General features: G+C 35.1%; 1 protein-coding gene across 6 annotated transcripts in view; it reads left to right on the plus strand.

Annotated features, from left to right (window-relative positions):
* The window catches only part of LOC126825410 (uncharacterized), a 186,140-nt gene that overhangs the window by 25,938 nt on the left and 143,452 nt on the right, over positions 1 to 16,750 (plus strand). For all 6 annotated transcript variants that reach the window (XM_050555095.2, XM_050555093.2, XM_050555094.2 and 3 more), the window contains exon 2: positions 10,818 to 10,926. In XM_050555095.2, coding sequence (XP_050411052.1) covers positions 10,818 to 10,926 — 109 coding nt within the window. The remainder of the gene's footprint in view (positions 1 to 10,817; positions 10,927 to 16,750) is intronic.

The raw sequence follows: 16,750 nt of genomic DNA on the forward strand, positions 1-16,750 counted from the left end.
TGCTTCTAGGCTGAAAATAAGTTATTTTAGTAAATAACATTTAGTCGTAGAATTTATGTGCGAGGTCATTTGTCTACATGACGTCATCACTTGATACCATTGAAAATAAAGGAATCCGATGCGGCTATTTATAAGGAAGTCGCCTTCTTCTCATCAAAAATGAAAATCTAATGTTTGTAAGTATGTTTTAGGTTTTGGTAGTTATCTCAGACCTAAGATTCCTTTTTTGTCCCATTCGGAAAACTGTTTTGTTTATTCCTTTTCCAATTCGTGTAGATCTTTGAAACTGTGACAGGTAGAGTTCTGAATATTGATTTTCACATGTTTTAAACTGTTAGTACTTATAACTATCGCGAAAGTTATGAACAGACCCGAAGTGAAGTAAATCTTTAACGTGCACGAAAATTGAAAATCGGCCCTAACTATGTCAATTCCCAACCGATTTTCGAAAAAGTTATATTTCTGTACAGCTGGGGATATTGCGGATGCGGTAACGGCCGAAGTGAGATATCGTGTCGTTCTCATTTTTTCTTCAAAATTTGAAAATTTACTAATATTGTTATTTCTTGGAATTTTGAGTTTTCGATTACATATTTGGATTGTCGGCATCTGTTCGATTCTACCGATCTAGGATTATCATGATGTGAATTGTTCAGCTATATTTTTCAATTCCCGTCTCTATCGTAATGTGCATGCAAAGAACTTGTCAATATCTGAGTTATGCATATTTGTGTTTTTATTTGGGGGTGGGGGGAGTGGCGGGGATAGTCTTTGTCATGGATCTGGCGACAGTGTGACGACTTGGCTAGGGTGAAAGCCTTCAGTCTAGTTATTGTTATTATTACTTTTATGAAAATCCAATAATAATTGACTCTTTTACAGGCAAACTAGCGTAGATAGTGACTCATGCAAAATTGCTCATTTCTCGGCAACTGCTCATATTGCAAACTAATACATTCTCTTCGTATGGATTATTGCTACAAGTTTATGAAAGTTACGAAGAAATATTTTAAAACATGAAAAGCCTGAATGGGTTGTGAATAGCTCATTTTTTCACCTTTTTTCACCTTTAAATCGAAATGACCCGAAAACGAAATCGAAATTAAAAAAACTGAGCCCGATGTTTTCTGTGCCTTTACAGATTTGAAAAAAATAATATTTGCTTTCAAAAAGTTGTACCGAAGTTTCAAAATTTTAGTTTTTGCTAAATTTATGTCACTTCCGTTGCCGAAAGGCAACTTTACCGGTAACAAAAAAAATGACATTTTCGACCACGGGGCAAATGAACTTTGTTTTATACAAATCGAACAATAAATAATTAATCCAGGACTGAAAAACTAAATTAGCCAATGGGGGCCAAGGAAAAATACGGTGACAAAATATGTTGCCATTTTTGGTCAAATCAGATGACTCTTGAACCCTGGGTAAAATACCACATAAAAATATTCATTAATAAGAAAGTTTTTCGTAAAAATTTAAATTTTCAAAATTGGCGCCTAATATCTCCGAAGATTCGTGGAAAATAAAAAATCTAAAGAACCGTAGCTATGTGCCTTGTCTCTGGCTATGTCAAAATGTATCCAATGTTAAAATCCAACGATTATTGTTAATATTATGGCAATATTTCAAAAATCAACAACATTTCGCATTGTCGCAGAACGTTCGAAATAGCTTTAATCTCTAAGTCACACCCACTTTCCGAGTAAAACCGAAGACATAGAATCGATCCGACAAGTAGTTTCTGAGATACAATCAAATTGGAAAAAAAATAATAATAATAAGAATAACTAGATCTGCATAGCAGATATCAAAGCTTTCATATAAACTTCAAAAGGGGTTATTAGAATCTATGAATCATCAACCACTCTGACGGATGTAGAAAGGAATATATTGTTACTAAATCTGTTGTACTGTTTCTTGTTATGGTAAAGAAAACATGAATACAACTATGAGATTTGTATAGAATTGGCATTAATCAATATATTTATTGTTTAATACTACATGTATATTATAGATACAAAGTGAATTAAATGAACCCAATTACATGTACTTTATATAAGCAATGTTTTTTTATTCATCGTTACTTTGAAATCACATTATTTTCATTGATGATAAAAAGGTTGTATTTGTACCGAATCCAAAAAGTATGTTGTATGACATTGCATTATCTGTACCAATTATTTATTTACAAACCAATATACAATGTTTATTTCTACTCCAATATATTTGTTTCAACCCATGATAGTTTATTCACTCTTCTCACTTAAATACAAGAATAACACACGATTAAATTACTGAAACAAGTAATGCTGGTAGATTATAATTTGATATTGTATACCATTTACTCTCTGTTAGATAAGGCGACGTGGTAATCTGTTAGATAAACATACATGGAAGTATATGTTAGATAACTACAATTTATGATATATTTTAAACCAAGGAAGTGGCCTTTCTAAAAATTAAAAAAAATAAAGGAAAATATATTTCATACAATTGTTATACTGTTACTGTTATCGTGAAGAAACATGATTGTTTATTTAATGTTGTTTATGACAAACATGTAATCATGTACATTTTTTAAATAAGAACAATTATGCTACATGTATGAATAACTCTCAAAAATTATGTTTTCATCAATCCAAGTATTTTTTTATTTGTATTACTTGATTTATACTGAATAAAGATTACACAAACATACAAAATGGTGTTGGCTGTGTGACTGAATTCCTCGTTGAGAAGTGGTATCGGGTGTCCCATAGAGAAGAAGCAAACCCTCCTAGTGATACACTTGTGAACATTTTAAAAGACCCATTTCGCTGTGTTCCAGAAAAATCCCCATTATAGCTAGTGCATTACATGGTTGTTGTTGGGGGAAAGGTGGGTCTTTTCTATTGGCAATGATTTACTTTTTATAGGCCCACATTGAAATGTGGTCGTATATTGTCGTCGCCCCCCTTTTGCTGTTAATATCCGATTGACTTTAAATTTATACGCAGGGTTTAAGGTCATAAGACGAAGAAGCCTTTGATTTGCTCTGCCCAGGCAACGTTCCTGTGCTCCGATTGCCTTCAAATATGCACAGAATGTACCTTGGGATTCTAGCTATCACATATTAAAAATAGAAGAGTGTTGGATTCCGAGAACGTTCAAAATAAATTCAAAACCCGCCCCCAACAATCAAAGGTTTTTTGCTTAAAAAATTGCCGTATTTTATCGAATTTTTATTGTTCTTGATATCTGAGGATTTTTCTCAATTTAGTATGTGATAAATATCATCGCGGCGCAGCCAACCGCTAGAAATTCCAGAGATTTGGACCACCGGAATGATGCCTCAGCAGTCAAAAAAGGTCAAAATAGGCGATTTCGGTTTCTAGTGTCGATACATCGTTACGGTCATTTTAAAAAATTGTCTTTTAAGGATAATGTGTATAGTACCAGTACCTATCACATACGGAAGAGGCGATAAAATCTCTTTGCATTTGCAATTTCAAAATTAATTAAAACCAATATTAAATTCCGAAAATCGTTTTTTTGCTAAAACTTTTTTTTTTTTAATCGGATCAAAATGGGAGTAAGGCACAGAGTCCGGGGTGGTAATGGGCGTATTGTGTCCAAATTTCATGGTTTTCGGACAATCGGTGTCGGTGTCACGGCGAAATTCCACTTTTTTCCCCTCATGGAAGCCGTAAATTGACTTGAAGCCAGGGTCCTTGAAGTTGTACAGCTGCACCCGGTGACCGATATTTATTTAACGGGGAATAAGTGATAATTCATATTATAGCAGTAAATAATTAAAATATTTCATAGGGATTATAATAATATCTATATCTTGTCTGGGTACAGGGTTAAAACCAATATTAAATTCCGAAAATCGTTTGTTTGCTAAAACTCTTTTTTTTTTAATGGGATCAAAATGGGGGTAAGGCACAGAGTCCGGGGTGGTAATGGACGTATTGTGTCCAAATTTCATGGTTTTCGGACAATCGGTGCCGGTGTCACGGCGAAATTCCACTTTTTTCCCCTCATGGAAGCCGTAAATTGACTTAAAAAAAAAAGACGAAAGGCAGGTGACAAGAACAAACGACTTGAACGAATGCAGGTATCACCTTGAAATTTTCAGGGTACCTAGGTACCAACGTGAAAAGTTGCTCGCCGGAATTTAGTACGCATGGTACCTTTGGTTCCAGCGTAGCGCATGCACGAAGTCAAATCCAGCTAAACTCGAAAACAACCTTGTCGGCACGGAAAACATCAAAGGAGAAATTCGAATAAAAAATGATACAATGATTTCACACAACAGGCCAGCTATTAGCCTCTCGATTGACAAGAGTTTCATCGCCCTCCATTCATTATAACCAATGTCATCGTGCCCTAAAGAATCAACAAATCAGCTTGCTTATCTCTGCTTACCCTAGGCAAAAAATGCTCAACTTTGAACTCAATCATGACATTGACCTAGTGAACGCCTACACCAAGTTTGAACATTCTAGCTTAATTAGAAGGAGAGTTCTTGTGTTCCAAAGTCCCGGCCCTTCAAATTGCTTCTATTTTTCATTTTCAATTCAAAATGGTGACCATCACGTGACCGAAATCAAAATTCTGATCCGATAGATTTTTAGGTATTCCTTCCAGGATTCCGAAAATATGACGCCCGAGTCTGTAAGTAAAATAGCAAAAAAGCCTTTTTGATTTTTCACGTTTAAAGATGGTGGCACTTCCGGTTCGATCGACAAACTCCATATTTTGTGTACGAATCAGTAATTACTTGTCTAGTATCGAATTTTTTTTTTAGGTCATTCTGACCTATATTTCGACGATTTTTTTGAAAACTTTGATCCTTAATTTCACCAAGGGGAGATAATTTAGAAAATTTCCAAGGACATCATTGAAGTCGCATTGGCAAGATCTACTAACATTCTAAATTTCACGAAAATCGCACAACTATTAAAGAAGTTGTCAAATTGGTAATAACTTCCGGTTCGAAATGACAGCGACGAATTTTCGAAATGCCAAAATCCGAAATTGCAGATTTGAAGTAAATGTTTCAAGATACTCAAAGAAAAAAGAATTAGTAAAATAGGTCAAATAGTCACAAAGTTACAGCATTGTAGGTCAAATGCATTCCTTCGTAAAATTCGGTGATTTCGGATTCGTAAAACGTTTTGAAAATATATTTAATCAACAGCCACCACCCATTTTTGGGGGGATAGGTAAAAGTTTCAGAACGATCCTATGGTTAGATTCTGAGAAATCCGATTTGTGGACAAAACACAAAAAAAAAATAACAATAATAATCTTAACAGAAACAATAAGCTTTCATATGTAATATGAAAGCTTAACTAGATCTGCATAGCAGATATCAAAGCTTTCATATAAACTTCAAAAGGGGTTATTAGAATCTATGAATCATCAACCACTCTGACGGATGTAGAAAGGAATATATTGTTACTAAATCTGTTGTACTGTTTCTTGTTATGGTAAAGAAAACATGAATACAACTATGAGATTTGTATAGAATTGGCATTAATCAATATATTTATTGTTTAATACTACATGTATATTATAGATACAAAGTGAATTAAATGAACCCAATTACATGTACGTTATATAAGCAATGTTTTTTTATTCATCGTTACTTTGAAATAACATTATTTTCATTGATGATAAAAAGGTTGTATTTGTACCGAATCCAAAAAGTATGTTGTATGACATTGCATTATCTGTACCAATTATTTATTTGCAAACCAATATACAATGTTTATTTCTACTCCAATATATTTGTTTCAACCCATGATAGTTTATTCACTCTTCTCACTTAAATACAAGAATAACACACGATTAAATTACTGAAACAAGTAATGCTGGTAGATTATAATTTGATATTGTATACCATTTACTCTCTGTTAGATAAGGCGACGTGGTAATCTGTTAGATAAACATACATGGAAGTATATGTTAGATAACTACAATTTATGATATATTTTAAACCAAGGAAGTGGCCTTTCTAAAAATAAAAAAAAATAAAGGAAAATATATTTCATACAATTGTTATACTGTTACTGTTATCGTGAAGAAACATGATTGTTTATTTAATGTTGTTTATGACAAACATGTAATCATGTACATTTTTTAAATAAGAACAATTATGCTACATGTATGAATAACTCTCAAAAATTATGTTTTCATCAATCCAAGTATTTTTTTATTTGTATTACTTGATTTATACTGAATAAAGATTACACAAACATACAAAATGGTGTTGGCTGTGTGACTGAATTCCTCGTTGAGAAGTGGTATCGGGTGTCCCATAGATAAGAAGCAAACCCTCCTTGTGATACACTTGTGAACATTTTAAAAGACCCATTTCGCTGTGTTCCAGAAAAATCCCCATTATAGCTAGTGCATTACATGGTTGTTGTTGGGGGAAAGGTGGGTCTTTTCTATTGGCAATGATTTACTTTTTATAGGCCCACATTGAAATGTGGTCGTATATTGTCGTCGCCCCCCTTTTGCTGTTAATATCCGATTGACTTTAAATTTATACGCAGTGTTTAAGGTCATAAGACGAAGAAGCCTTTGATTTGCTCTGCCCAGGCAACGTTCCTGTGCTCCGATTGCCTTCAAATATGCACAGAATGTACCTTGGGATTCTAGCTATCACATATTAAAAATAGAAGAGTGTTGGATTCCGAGAACGTTCAAAATAAATTCAAAACCCGCCCCCAACAATCAAAGGTTTTTTGCTTAAAAAATTGCCGTATTTTATCGAATTTTTATTGTTCTTGATATCTGAGGATTTTTCTCAATTTAGTATGTGATATATATCATCGCGGCGCAGCCAACCGCTAGAAATTCCAGAGATTTGGACCACCGGAATGATGCCTCAGCAGTCAAAAAAGGTCAAAATAGGCGATTTCGGTTTCTAGTGTCGATACATCGTTACGGTCATTTTAAAAAATTGTCTTTTAAGGATAATGTGTATAGTACCAGTACCTATCACATACGGAAGAGGCGATAAAATCTCTTTGCATTTGCAATTTCAAAATTAATTAAAACCAATATTAAATTCCGAAAATCGTTTTTTTGCTAAAACTTTTTTTTTTTTAATCGGATCAAAATGGGAGTAAGGCACATAGTCCGGGGTGGTAATGGGCGTATTGTGTCCAAATTTCATGGTTTTCGGACAATCGGTGCCGGTGTCACGGCGAAATTCCACTTTTTTCCCCTCATGGAAGCCGTAAATTGACTTGAAGCCAGGGTCCTTGAAGTTGTACAGCTGCACCCGGTGACCGATATTTATTTAACGGGGAATAAGTGATAATTCATATTATAGCAGTAAATAATTAAAATATTTCATAGGGATTATAATAATATCTATATCTTGTCTGGGTACAGGGTTAAAACCAATATTAAATTCCGAAAATCGTTTTTTTGCTAAAACTCTTTTTTTTTAATGGGATCAAAATGGGGGTAAGGCACAGAGTCCGGGGTGGTAATGGACGTATTGTGTCCAAATTTCATGGTTTTCGGACAATCGGTGCCGGTGTCACGGCGAAATTCCACTTTTTTCCCCTCATGGAAGCCGTAAATTGACTTAGAAAAAAAACGACGAAAGGCAGGTGACAAGAACAAACGACATGAACGAATGCAGGTATCACCTTGAAATTTTCAGGGTACCTAGGTACCAACGTGAAAAGTTGCTCGCCGGAATTTAGTACTCATGGTACCTTTGGTTCCAGCGTAGCGCATGCGCGAAGTCAAATCCAGCTAAACTCGAAAACAACCTTGTCGGCACGGAAAACATCAAAGGAGAAATTCGAATAAAAAATGATACAATGATTTCACACAACAGGCCAGCTATTAGCCTCTCGATTGACAAGAGTTTCATCGCCCTCCATTCATTATAACCAATGTCATCGTGCCCTAAAGAATCAACAAATCAGCTTGCTTATCTCTGCTTACCCTAGGCAAAAAATGCTCATCTTTGAACTCAATCATGACATTGACCTAGTGAACGCCTACACCAAGTTTGAACATTCTAGCTTAATTAGAAGGAGAGTTCTTGTGTTCCAAAGTCCCGGCCCTTCAAATTGCTTCTATTTTTCATTTTCAATTCAAAATGGTGACCATCACGTGACCGAAATCAAAATTCTGATCCGATAGATTTTTAGGTATTCCTTCCAGGATTCCGAAAATATGACGCCCGAGTCTGTAAGTAAAATAGCAAAAAAGCCTTTTTGATTTTTCACGTTTAAAGATGGTGGCACTTCCGGTTCGATCGACAAACTCCATATTTTGTGTACGAATCAGTAATTACTTGTCTAGTATCGAATTTATTTTTTAGGTCATTCTGACCTATATTTCGACGATTTTTTTGAAAACTTTGATCCTTAATTTCACCAAGGGGAGATAATTTAGAAAATTTCCAAGGACATCATTGAAGTCGCATTGGCAAGATCTACTAACATTCTAAATTTCACGAAAATCGCACAACTATTAAAGAAGTTGTCAAATTGGTAATAACTTCCGGTTCGAAATGACAGCGACGAATTTTCGAAATGCCAAAATCCGAAATTGCAGATTTGAAGTAAAGGTTTCAAGATACTCAAAGAAAAAAGAATTAGTAAAATAGGTCAAATAGTCACAGAGTTACAGCATTGTAGGTCAAATGCATTCCTTCGTAAAATTCGGTGATTTCGGATTCGTAAAACGTTTTGAAAATATATTTAATCAACAGCCACCACCCATTTTTGGGGGGATAGGTAAAAGTTTCAGAACGATCCTATGGTTAGATTCTGAGAAATCCGATTTGTGGACAAAACACAAAAAAAAAATAACAATAATAATCTTAACAGAAACAATAAGCTTTCATATGTAATATGAAAGCTTAATAATAAGAATAATTTTAACAAAAACAATAGTGTTTCACACAAGCTACGCAGTGTGAAACCCCTTATAATTCTGATGATATCTTTAAATATTTGATCATATCACTGTTCACTAAGTGTACCTATAGATTATCTATTATTTGATTATCCTCTGAGGAATTTTCCTGGATAAATATGAAGAGGGTATAGTTAGTGATTCACTTGTGCTTAGCAAAAATCTTGTTGCTTACTAGTAGAGTCAAATTGCAGAATAACCCTAAAACAATTGCAAGAACACGTTTTATTGCATTTTCTTATAGTATTTGGTCCAGAGAACAACATATCAAAAGTTGTCTGAAATTGAGCTACCGCAAAGGGTCTAAATATGACGTCAAACAAAATGGCCGCCATTGGACCAAAATCCCTTTTTTCTGCTCATATTCTATCAAAGCTGTTGTTTAAGAAAGCTTAGGTGTAAGACAATGCTATTATAAAAGCAATATCTTAGTAATTCATCACTCTGTCAGTGTTGTGCAGTGTCTCCAAGTAACGCCATGGCGTTATAAGGGGTCCTTATGACGTCATGATGAAAATTTTTCCTTTCTGATGGTTTGTTAACCATTTCATTTGAGGTTGTAGATGGATAGATAGCAAAAGTGCAGGCAATTGCTGCAATAGGCATGACGGCCATGATTTATGGTCGGTCTAGAATATAGTATCACCAAAAAAAGTCCCAGTCCGAAATCCGTGCCAAAATGGGTCAAATTGGCCAAAATTCAAAATGGCCGCCGGTTTTGACTGGAAAATGTCAATGTGTATCCAATTATCATAATATGATCGAGCTTGCTATCAAAATGTATTTTTTCGGGGTAGCTGAATCCATTTCCATACACTCGTAAGTAAAAATACTGAATTTAATACAGACCAACCAAAGGGCAGGGAGTGTTGGGTTTAATCGACAATTCCCCTGTGACAATGTCTATGACTCTATTTTAGATAATAAAACAAGTAATTTGTCCATGCCTAGCCCCTTTCCTTATTACGCGAAGCAACACCAAGAAAACCAACACTTCGCCTCGTTTGGCTGTGGAAGTGACGTGGATTTATTACTTTTATGCACCGAAACTAGTCAGTACTGATTCGCAGTTCTAGTTATGTCTAGTCAGATTAAACCCAACACATCTCTTTTACTATCAAGATGAGTACTTACGTTAAAGTATTTACCTATTTACTTACAATCTTAAAGTTCATTTCATACTACAACAAAACAACACGTTTGACTTTACATCGAGTATTTAAAGAAACTCTGTGAAATGACTAACGTCCTAATATCATGCACAAAATCATAGCAATATATAGCTACAGAAAGTATCATAACATTTACAAATTAAAGTTTTTAATCGATTATCCTTGATGTTAGATTAACAAAATAGCTTAACAGAGATGACAAAAAAAATGATAAGAAAATGTCTGTTGACCATGTATGTGTTATCTGTTTCAGGTTTGACATTCCTTTTAAAATGCCCTTAAAATTGACACCTAATAAACATGTACAGAATGAATGGCACTGCTTGATTTATCTAAAGGCTAAAAACACACACTATCTTGTGTACGATACCTTGCACTATTTACAACTAAATAGAACAACGGTTTGAAAACCGAAGCTATTGGGTAGAAGATAGTTTAGTTTTATTAGTGTATATTTTTAAACGATATCCTATAATTGTGGACACGAAAAATCTTTCATTTCAACACCACGTCGAATATTGTTCATTGAGTTAATCGTTTATTTTTAACCACAAACTAATCGAAGTTTTGTCACAACCAATGCTTGAGAATCGGAACAAAAAGGAGGTTGTATTATCCGATAGATTGTTCTCATCCTTTATCTTAAACCTTTTAAAACACTTATCCAGATAGATGTATTTGTGTTTTCTTACCTTTTTTCAGAATGTAATCAATCACTGGATCCACTCTGTACAAGTAGTGTTCAGGGGTGTGTTATGAGCTTTCAGACGGGCGTTCAACAAGTTGGTGGCAATGCAACAGAAACTTGCAAGTAAGAAGATGTTTTCCATTTACATTACTGGAAAGCTGACCGTTCTTGCTATATAGTTCAAAAATAAATAATGCCAAATGAATATATTGAAAATTTCGTTCAAGTTACTTTATTCTGGGCAAAATTATCACTATTTGAATTATATCATGAAATGTCGACCGTATTTTAATCCCTTTAAATCTCCGCCACCCGATGATCTAGAGAGCTGATTATAGGCTTGTCATGTGAATAAAAGGCTAAATAATAATTTACATAACATTTGAAGCCAAAATTAAGACCTGCAATAGGCCGATTTAGTTCTTACAAAATGCATATTTTAGTCCGATTGGGTCTGTTACATAATTCTCATCCGTCGGGTAGAAATCGTGGAGTAAGCTTTATTTTGAAGGTTTTGATGTTTAATGATAAAAAAACCAATGTTGACATTTTTTCTGAGTACGTCTTCATAGTATGAGAGGCCATTATTTGAGGGTGGCCATTTTGGGATAATATTCCAATTTATTTTTTTTATTTTTACCTTATTTATAATGTTATCGACATATCAACTGTGATTTGGCAATGTGTTAATATTGACAGGGGTCGTGACAATATTTCAGATTTTTTTCGATCACTTCATGAAGATATTTCCAAGATGGCGGCCATTTGTGGCGGGAAAATCGGACGATGTGCTTATTTCGATTAAGTAGTAGAGTTTGATGTCAATAAATATGTTTAAGTTTAAGTGATTAAGTGGTTGTCTTTGGTGTCAATATATATCTTTTCAGCGGCACCGAAAATGTGTAAAATGATCACATGTTCATCTATTTTGCATATTTCCAAGATGGTCGCCATTTTTGGCAGGACAATGGGACGATGTTCTGATATTGATTAAGTAGTCGTCTTTGATGTAAATATATCTGTTTTCGGGTCGCAGATTCCATTTCTGCCGTTTACAACTGAGTAATATGATAACATGTTCACATATTAAGCATATTTCTAATATGGCTGCCATTTGTGGCGGGAAAATGGGACGATGTGCTGATTTTGATTAAGTAATCGTGTTTTATGTCAGTGTGTTTTCTGGACGCAGATTCGAATTCTGCCATTAACAACTGCGTGAAATGATGGTATGTTCACTCATTCAGCATATTACCAAGATGGCTGCCGTTTGTGACAGGACGTTTTCTAAACACATTACCGAAACGGTTTCTGAATCCATTTCTGCTATGTATAAGCTTGTAGCATGTTCCTGGAAGTCATTGCCGTGTTTTACCCATTAGGTATCTTATCCAACGATGAACATTCCTCATCCGAGTTGACCACAGATCTAGTATCGATTTTCCAGGAAAAAAGTGCATTTACTTGGTCGATCAGTCTCATTTTAAGACTTAGTGGCGCCATCGAGACTTTCAGTTTATGTTGTCTGTCGGTTATAGATACAAAATTAACGATGGTTAAAAATGTGAGACTTCCAACATTTGAAAAGGTAATTAATAAATTAAAAGGTAGAACAGAAATGTATGATATTAAATATAAAGAGGTACACAAAGAAATATAAACAAGCACTGCAAATGAAATAGTAACACTTGCTATCAAAAAAACTTCGTGGCATAGATTATATTATCAACTGACATAAAGCTGCGTATGGAAGGAGTCGTCCAAAGGAATGCTGTTGCAAACAAACTATAGCACCAATTTGCAATTAAACGACGACGTGACCCGACATCTATGACATCACTGCCACCACAATTGAAAGAACTGGTGGCAGTAATGTAAAGTAGCCGTTCACTGGTTGTGTAAGTGGTGACATACTTTATGTTTCCAACGCAACAACATTCCACATGCTCATTCCACATTCAGCTTGAAACTCAGTTGATAACATAAGCTACTCAGTCTCGTTCATCATTTCCAGTCGAGCATCCTAAGAGGAAACATCAAGAAACTAAAAAATGTTCTTGATTGCTTGACGTTTGGTTGTCCTCTGCTTTGAAAGTGAATGAGGACGGAGTGAGCATGGCGCAGTCACTATTTAAAATATAGTCATGACCCCTGTGAATAGTAATACAGTGCCAAATCACAGCTGATATGTGAAGGTGTGGTCATTTTACAAGTTTGTAAATGTCAGAAATGGAATCTGCGACCCCGAAAACATATATATTGACGCCAAACACTACTCTTAAAACAAAATCTTCACATCGTCCCATTTTCCCACTAAAATGGCCGCCATCTTTTAAATATGGTCATGAAGTGATGGGAAAAAATTTGAAATATAGTCATGACCCCTGTGAATACTAATACAGTGCCAAATCACAGTTGATATGTCGATAAAATTATAAATAGGGTGGAAATTAAAAAAAAATAAGACCTACATGAAGACCTACTCAGAAAAAATGTCAACATTATTTTTTTGTCATTAAACACTGAAACCTTCAAAATATTCCACGATTTCTCCCCGAAAAGCCGACGGATTTACATTAAGGATCCGACTATTTAAAGAGTGAGGACGAGTAGAAATCATTTGTTTTATTAACAGGTTAAAATGAAAGAAGGTGTTTTCTAATCACGACCACTTTGATCAAAGATATTGAATAATCATTGACCTAAACTGAATGGCAATACATTCGAACTAGTCCATGTGACAGACAAGATTTTCATTACCAATTTGATGAATAAATTTAAAGGACAATATTGGTGCCAGTCATTATCACAAATGTGATAGAACTAATTAAACACGTTCCAAATATAATTTTAACTCAGAGATCATTGCTACGATAGCTGAGTTATACAGGATTCCTGAATCGGAAGTGACGAACGCCAAAGGAAAACACGAGACATACCTCTATATAACTGGCTGAAGTGCCGACTGATAACAGATACATGGGCGAATTTCTGCTCACTAATAATTCCTTCGAAGACTAAAAGTTGTTTTGTGAGACCGTGAGAAGATATCTGACACCTTTTAAAAAGAATTGACTGCCACTAGATAAGAGAACACGAAAGAAAAACAGAAAAAAAAGTCCGTGCATTACCATGTTTTTATAAGGTAGGGGAAAACGGGGTTAGTTCGACCCCATTCATATCTCGCGCCCACTCGGCCAAACCTCAGCAGATTCCAGTACCCTACATCTAGCCTCGGCTGTATGACGAATCCGCCATTGGGACTACTTTCAAGTTCCGGATTACCAACGCCGTTGCCCATGACGACGCATTTGAAGAATGTTTTACCATACAAAGATTTCAAAGTCTGAAGCTGTTTTTCTTTCAAGTTTATCCTATTTGCTTTAGACACGGACCAGTTTGAACTGAAAAGTCTACATACTCTTCGAACGGCGCAGTTTTTAGAACTTCTTTCTAAAAGCGGCAAGTTTTCCTAATAATACCCCAGTCAGACCAGGGTAGCGTACTTACTTCGCTGATACGGCGATGGAAAATAGTTTTAGAGCGCGTTAAGATCGCCATAAGCGTAGTGGAAACGCTAGCTATCGTGCTGTAGTCACCATGGTCGCCAATGATCGCCGAGTCACCGCGTTTATTTTGAGCATGTTCAAAGCAAACGCCAAGGTTCTGCGATCTGAACTGTAAAACTATGAGAATACGACTTTTTTTCAAGTTTGTAGTTTTTGGGGACATTTTCGCGCGTTGTGTTCACGTTTGCCGGCGACCTTGTGCATTTCCTGGTCGCCGTACGGTCGCAGCAGCGCAGTAAGGACGCCACCCCGGTCTGACGGGGACATAAGTAAACCGGTGCCGCATCGCAATTGTAAAGGCGTAGGTGCATATCACTTACTGTTATACAGCCGAGGCTTGATGTTCGTCCATTCGGACATGGTGGCTTTGAGATGAAATTACTTCTATACGCCTGTCAATAAAACTATTTAATGTATGCCGTAAATTAGCCAACTCCACTGTCTTTAATCTAGTATGGCAGTGGTTCTCGACCTTTTTGTGCCAACGGCACACCTTGAAACACATGAAAAAACAGCGGCACACCCGATTTAATATATATGAAAAATATTTGATTTATTTGCAAAATAAAAAACATGGCAAATCATACACGGCATACAACTGTAGCCACAGACTAGTCATAGACACATAGTATGGCTCAAACTAAACGGCACACATAGGAAGATCTCACGGCACAGGTTGGGAATCACTGGTCTACGGTAACGTAGCTTCAAAAGTTATCGAGCTATGTTGGTTTTATTATTTTATTAAAAATGGTGCGAACTAGCCCCGCTCTCCCCTACAGAATGAATATAAACAAGGGACTGTACGGACTATTTCTATTTTTCTCGTGTTACTGTATTGAATTGTCAGCTATCCTCTTACAGTCCCATATAACAACTTTTGGTCTTCGAAGGAATTATTAGTGAGCAGAAATTCGGCCATGTATCTGTTATCAGTCGGCACTTCAGCCAGTTATATAGAGGTATATCTCGTGTTTTCCTTTGGCGTTCGTCACTTCCGATTCGGGAATCCTGTATTACTCAACTATCGTATCAGTGATCTCTCAGTTAAAATTATATTTGGAATGTGTTTAACCAGTTCTATCACATGATAGAACCATGATTTTCAGTTAGCCTTAGGTCTAAAGTGTACAAAATTGGTTGATAGACATCTGGGTCACTTTGCCAAATGTGAGTTTGGCGGCCATCTTTAAAAATGGACGCCATTTTTTAATTTGAAATAGTGCAAGTCAGGGAAACCTCCACAACTCCTCAACAGGTTCACCTACGGATATGTAATATGGCTCAAAATGTTCATAATGCAATTTTGAATCTGCTAGTATATGATACATGTTGTTTAATCAATGCTATCGGTTTCAAAATAAAAGACTAATCTGAAAACAGCAATATTTTCGGGTTTTTTTTCATGATGTCTGTTCATAAGTTTACTAAAACATCTTGTTCAGACCCATATAAGCCAAATTATCTATTTGGTCAACTAAAGTGATTTACTAGATATCAGAAACATTGATCATAAAAAATAATCTCTAATATGAGTGTCCCAAATCCAAGATGGCAGAAATTCAAAATGGCGGCCAAAAGTTGCTCAAATGGCCAATTTGTCAGATAGTAGTTATTTCACAGTTTGATATTACATGTAATATCCAATTGAAAGGGATTACTGAACTTACAATTAACCAAAACACAGGGCTCTGTTTCTCGAAATCTTAACCAGTTTAGTTTAAACAATATTTTATTTAATAAACTGAAATGGATTGAACAACAGGCAAATGCCTATATAAGTTCTCTCCAAACATATAAAATAGTTTAATCTAATGTTTACAGTAACCAATGGTGGACATATGTATAGGTAGTGAGTTACAAACATATATACATTTCTTGGAGTGTAATGTTTAGATATACATGTATATTATAATTACATTTAAGGTTATAAAAAATATTACATAATGTAGACATAGATTTAATAATTAAAGCTTCAAAACCGCTTGCTATCTTTTATAAATTTTTGCACTATTACAAATATGTTATAATTGGTATCATCTGGAAGATCGGTGTTGCCATATAAAATTAGATCCATTGTAACATTTAGTTTAAGCTGGTGTATATTATTTCGGAGAAATGATCTTGTGGCAGAGTAGTCTGGACATATGAAAAAGTAATGATAATTATTTTCGTCTGTAGAATTACAGTTTGGGCACGCTTTTGTTTCACTCAGAAAATGGTGGAATAAGTGATTATTTAAGTTACTAGCTTTATTTCTTAATTGACAATGAATAATATTCTCTTTCTATTTCCAGTATTATAATATGAGGGTGGTCTAATTAAAGGATATACACGTGAAAGACCTGATTTAAATGTACTTAACGTTTGTGAGTTTT

Source organism: Patella vulgata, chromosome 6, assembly GCF_932274485.2.
Source record: "Patella vulgata chromosome 6, xgPatVulg1.2, whole genome shotgun sequence".
NCBI classification, from domain to species: Eukaryota; Metazoa; Mollusca; class Gastropoda; family Patellidae; genus Patella; species Patella vulgata.